Source organism: Cornus florida, unplaced genomic scaffold (assembly GCF_030987335.1).
Source record: "Cornus florida cultivar Cherokee Brave unplaced genomic scaffold, ASM3098733v1 CherokeeBrave_3.0.0_Hap2_Chr08, whole genome shotgun sequence".
In the NCBI taxonomy this organism is placed as follows: Eukaryota; Viridiplantae; Streptophyta; class Magnoliopsida; order Cornales; family Cornaceae; genus Cornus; species Cornus florida.
In genome coordinates, this window is record NW_026775578.1 from 90,537,993 (window position 1) to 90,543,960 (window position 5,968).

Genomic DNA, 5,968 nt, shown 5'->3' on the forward strand with positions numbered 1-5,968 from the left:
CCTCCTCTTGACGAGTTCCACTGTGCAAAACCTCTACCAGAACAAGCAACACTGCCCACTGAGGTCATTCCTGTCAACATAGGACAATCTCTCTTCCGATGACCCGGCTGATGGCAATGATAGCACTCTTTTGCTTTCAAGATAGGACAATCCTTCTTCTGGTGACCTTCCCTTCCATACTGAAAACACTCCCTGCCACTACCACGTCCTCCAAAACTACCTTGTTGTACCGATTGTTGTTCGGAAAGCCCTTGACCTCTTCCAATACTTGATGTCTGGCCTTGAGATTCACCACCCCTTCCCCTTCCATACCGCAACCTTTGACTTTTCTAACTTACAATTCCTTCACCTCCTCTTGACTGTGACGGCTCAGATCTATTTCTTTTGTATTGTTCCCTTCTTTCTTGCAATTCTTTCACATCCCTTTCGGCAATCATGGCTTTATTCACAAGTCTGTTATAATCTGTTTCCTCAAACACTGAAACTCTAGACTTAATAGCCGCCTCTAAACCATCCTGGAATTTTGTACATTTATCTTCTTCATTCTGTACAAACTTGGGTGCGAACCTCGATAAAGCTGTAAACTTAACTTCATAATCAACCACAGACATTCTATCTTGTTTTAAGAGAATAAACTCCCGTTCCTTCTCTTTTCTGTAAATTGGAGGGAAATATTTCTCATAAAAAGCTTTAACAAATGGATTCCAGAATATCACCTCTTTCTCTCCTGGAGTGAGCAACAAATGTTTTGTCGTGTCCCACCAATAACTAGCTTCATTTTTGAACATAAATATAGCAAAGTTTACCTTCTGGTCTTCTGCTGCACCCATCACTGCAAATATCGATTCCATTCTTCTTACCCACCCCTCTGCTTCTTCTGGTTTGGTAGTACCTAAAAATTCTGGGGGTGTTAACTTGATAAACCTCTCATAATCAGAGCCTTTCTTCCATATCTGTTGTCTTTCCAGCCTTTCTTGTATCATCATTTAACTTGCCATAAATTGTTTGTTTTGTTCTGCCAAGTCTATTATACCCTTTTCCATTTTCTGCATACCAGTTAAGCACTCCTGTTCTCTTCTCATACCACCCTGCATAGGTTATTCTACTTCAGCCTCAACAGGAACATAAGTGGCTTCACCCTCAGTTCAATGATAACCACTTTCCCTTTCCATTTCTTTTTATCTGCAATGAATCTCAAATATAACAACATATATATGATACATAATCACCACTTATATCTGTTAGTATAAAATTAAGTCAAATAAATGACTCTACTACACACTTCTTACTGCCACTGCCAGTCTAGACTCTTATGACCTCCAGAACCTAGAAAACCTATGCTCTGATACCAAAAGTTGTTACACCCCAACCCAATTTATATTATTAAATAAATTGAATAAATTGGAATGCATCTAACCAACCGCATTAACTTCCTTCAAATATAACGTCATCCTACATCAGAGCACCTGTTTAACAGTTTACAATTCAAAAACTACTTATAGGCCTGTTATGCAAATTCTGACAAACAAAAATATTAACGACAACTTATACTATTAAATTCTATTACAATAGTTACATATTAAACAAAAGACGTTCCATTGTTCTTTTTCCCATTCCCACTCAAAAATTCTAGACCTGGCAGTAGCGACCCAACCTTGTACCTGAAAAAAATATAGATATGGAAGGAGTGAGCTTAAAGCCCAATGAATGCAACACTACTACATAAGAGTAATTTTAACCAACTATTATCTGATAGCTTCAATAAAACTTCATTAACATATTACATGCATTAAAATATAGTACTCTCTTTCTAGGCCAGAGTATGGACCTTATATGTTATAGTACTCTCCTTCTAGGCCAGAGTATGGACCTTATTTAAATATGGTACTCTCTTTCTAGGCCAGAGTATGGACCTCATTTAAAGTACTCTCTTTCCAAGCCAGAGTATGGACCTTATATATATATATATGCATCTTCATTTCACATAAATGACTTCAATACTTCAATTTAAGACATTCAAGTGTAAAACTTTCAGTGAATACACTCACCTTGACTACTTCCTAATTTATTCACTTATCCTTTGATAGGGTCGAAGTTGTTTGCTCTTTCTCCTTGCCTGAACAATATTATAACTATGTCATATTCATTTCTAAATATAATTGAACAACAATTATCAACTTCATAACAAATCCCAATTCCATACACAATTATAGTAGAAAGTATGACAAGAATAATTATATTAACTTCAGCTCCACAATTTCTTCAACTAACAAGTAGTTAATTTTAAATACTATAGTACTAGAATCAAGTAAAATAAATAAAATAGATGTAATTGTAGGTAGAACCATTTAACCAAATTGTCCATGGAAATACCACACAATAAACCTTCAATAGAAAAATTCTCTATCTTTAACACTGGTAACCACAATTCCAAATAGAAATTTCACCTCCTTCCTTTTACATTTTCTTCTTCTCTCTTTCTTTCTCTTTTCTTCTCTTTCCTCCTCACTCTCTCTCCAGCCACTTCATCCCATGGATTTCGTCTTTTGTCTAATTTTTATGGGTTCAATACAATGGCTACAGAATGCTAAATTTTTGTTTTCTCTTAGTATAAAATTGTTCACACAAAGCTTCCAAGACACACGTCACATCTCATCCCTTATAATAATTAAATTTATATACTAAAGATATCAATATATAAATCTAATTCATACCTACCTAGCACGATTTGTCTAATCTAAAAGAAATTTACAGTCAAATTAAGAGAAAACCAACAAATAAATAGAATTTATTCAAGAACATATTATATCAACTATATGGGTTTCAGATAATAAATCTGAATGATGAAGATGTAGAAGAATTATGTGTATACCTTACTCGTTAGTCCTCACCCACTGTGTTTGCGGCCACCCATCCTTTTCTCCCTTCCTAATTTTTTTTCTTCCTATTAATCCGCCCTTCCTCACCTTGTTCGTTCTTCTTTTCTTTTTCTTTTTCTTGTCCATGCAAATCTCTAGACAACGTGTCACTTAGATATAAATTTGATTTTCCCCTCTTCGTAACTCATGCGTGTGTGTGTCAATTAGTAATAGCTTCCATTGGAAGCTTTTAGAATAAAGTGTATTACTTGATATCTACATACATGGGTAGGTGGAATATGTACTTGACCTGGCCAATAACTTACCCATATATATAAATAAATACTTGGTCAAACTTTAAAATAAAACATAAGTATATAAATATATATTAGAACCATCACACCACTTCCACCATTTATTACCTTCAGCACCAATGACCTTAGTATACACCAATTTTCTAGTATCGCATACATAACCACACACACGTGCACATGCTACTTTCAATAATAATATTATCATTTTTATTATTTATTTTCTTACCATTGGCTGTCACCAACTTAATAAGTTTTCACACCAACTAATAAGTTCACCATACAAACTACTACATAAAATATTCCATAAATTATGTCTAATAAAAATTAAATTATGCTAATAAAAAAAATTATGTATTGGGGCCTTACATTTTATGTCACTAGACCTTCTGAATGTATAAAGATTGAATCTTCAAAAGAAATTGGGGTTTTTGAGTTAAACTTATTCGAGTTCCCTTTAACGTCCCGTAGAGTATTTTATAAAGTAAAGATTGAATATTCGAACGAAAATACCTTAATAAAGGTACCTAGTATGTCACTAGACCTTTTTAATGTAAACAGATTGAATCTCTGAAATAAAATGATAGTTTAGAGATTAACTTATTCGAGTTACCTAAGAAGTCGCGAATCGTGTTGTAATGACTAAATATTAAATCTTTGAATGAAAATATCTGAACAAAGGAACCTATTATGTGACTAGACGTTTTAAATGTATAAAGATTGAATCTTTTAAAGAAAATGAGAGTTTTGAGTGAAACTTATTCAAGTTCCCTTTGATGTCCCGAAGAGTTTTTACAGAGTATAGATTGAATCTTTGAATGAAAATACCTCAGTAAAGGTGCCTAGTATGTCACTAGACCTTTTTAATGTAAAAAGATTGAATCTTTGAAAGAAAATGAGAGTTTTGAGATTAACTTATTCGAGTTACCTATGAAGTCGCGAAGCGTGTTTTAATGACTAAAGATTAAATCTTTGAATGAGAATACCTCAATAAAGAAACCTATTATATGACTAAACCTTTTTAATGTATACAGATAGAATCTTTGAAAGAAAATGAGAGTTTTGAATGAAACTTATTCGAGTTCTTTTAATGTCCCGAAGAGTATTTTAATGAGCAAAAATAGAATCTTTGAATGAAAATACTTCAATAAAGGTACCTATTAGGTTACTTGACCTTTTTAATGTATAAACGTTGAATATTTGAAAGAAACTAAGACTATTGATTTAAACTTATTCGAGTTACCTAAGAAGTGGCGAAGAGTGTTTTAATGAGTAAAGATTGAATCTTTGATTGAAAATATCTCAATAAAAGTACCTTTTATGTCATTAAACCTTTTTAATACATACAGATTGAATCTTTGAAACAAAACAAGAGTTTGGATTTAAAATTATTCGTGTTACCTAGTAGTCGCGAAGAGTGTTTTAAGGAGTATATGTCGAATCTTTAAATGAAAGTACCTCAATAAAGGTACCTTTTATGTCACTAGACCTTTTGAATGTATAAAGATAAAATCTTTGAAAGAAATTGGGGTTTTTGAGTTAAACTTATTCGAATTCCCTTTAACGTCCCGTAAAGTGTTTTACAGAGTAAAGATTGAATCTTTGAATGAAAATACCTTAATAAAGGTACCCAGTATGTCACTAGACCTTTTTAATGTAAAAAGATTGAATATCTGAAATAAAATGATAGTTTAGAGATTAACTTATTCGAGTTACCTATGAAGTCGCGAATCGTGTTGTAATGACTAAATATTAAATCTTTGAATGAAAATATCTCAACAAAGGAACATATTATGTGACTAGACATTTTTAAAGTATAAAGATTGAATCTTTTAAAGAAAATGAGAGTTTTGAGTGAAACTTATTCGAGTTCCATTTGACGTCCCGAAGAGTGTTTTACAGAGTATAGATTGAATCTTTGAATGAAAATACCTCAGTAAAGGTACCTAGTATGTCACTAGACCTTTTTAATGTAAAAAGATTGAATCTTTGAAAGAAAATGAAAGTTTTGAGACTAAATTATTCGAGTTACCTATGAAGTCGCGAAGCGTGTTGTAATGACTAAAGATTAAATCTTTGAATAAAAATACCTTAGTAAAGAAACCTATTATATAACTAAACCTTTTTAATGTATACAGACTGAATCTTTGAAAGAAAATGAGAGTTTTGAATGAAACTTATTCGAATTCCTTTTGACGTCCCGAAGAGTGTTTTAATGAGTAAAAATAGAATCGTTGAATGAAAATACCTCAATAAAGGTACCTTTTGTATTACTGGAACTTTTTAATGTATAAACGTTGAATCTTTGAAAGAAAATAAGAGTATTGATTTAAACTTATTCGAGTTACCTATGAAGTGGCGAAGAGTGTTTTAATGAGTAAAGATCGAATCTTTGATTGAAAATATTTCAATAAAATTACATTTTAAGTCATTAAACCTTTTTAATTCATATAGATTGAATATTTGAAACAAAAAAAGAGTTTTAATTTAAAATTATTCGTGTTACCTAGTAGTCGCGAAGATTGTTTTAATGAGTATATGTCGAATCTTTAAATGAAAATACCTCAATAAAGGTACCTTTTATGTCACTAGACCTTTTCAATGTATAAAGATTGAATCTTTGAAAGAAAATGAGGTTTTTGAGTTAAACTTATTCGAGTTCCCTTTGACGTCCCGTAGAGTGTTTTACAGAGTAAAGATTGAATCTTTGAATGAAAATACCTTGATAAAGGTACCTAGTATATCACTAGACCTTTTTAAGGTAAAAAGATTGAATCTCTGAAATAAATTGATAGTTTA

The 5,968-nt window shown here is 32.0% G+C and overlaps 1 protein-coding gene across 1 annotated transcript; it reads right to left on the reverse strand.

The window, feature by feature from the left end:
* Window positions 1-329: 329 nt before the first annotated feature.
* On the reverse strand, window positions 330-983 carry LOC132270574 (uncharacterized). The gene has a single exon (XM_059771753.1). The coding sequence runs from the start codon at window positions 981-983 to the stop codon at window positions 330-332; it is 654 nt and encodes a 217-aa protein (XP_059627736.1).
* Window positions 984-5,968: the final 4,985 nt, after the last annotated feature.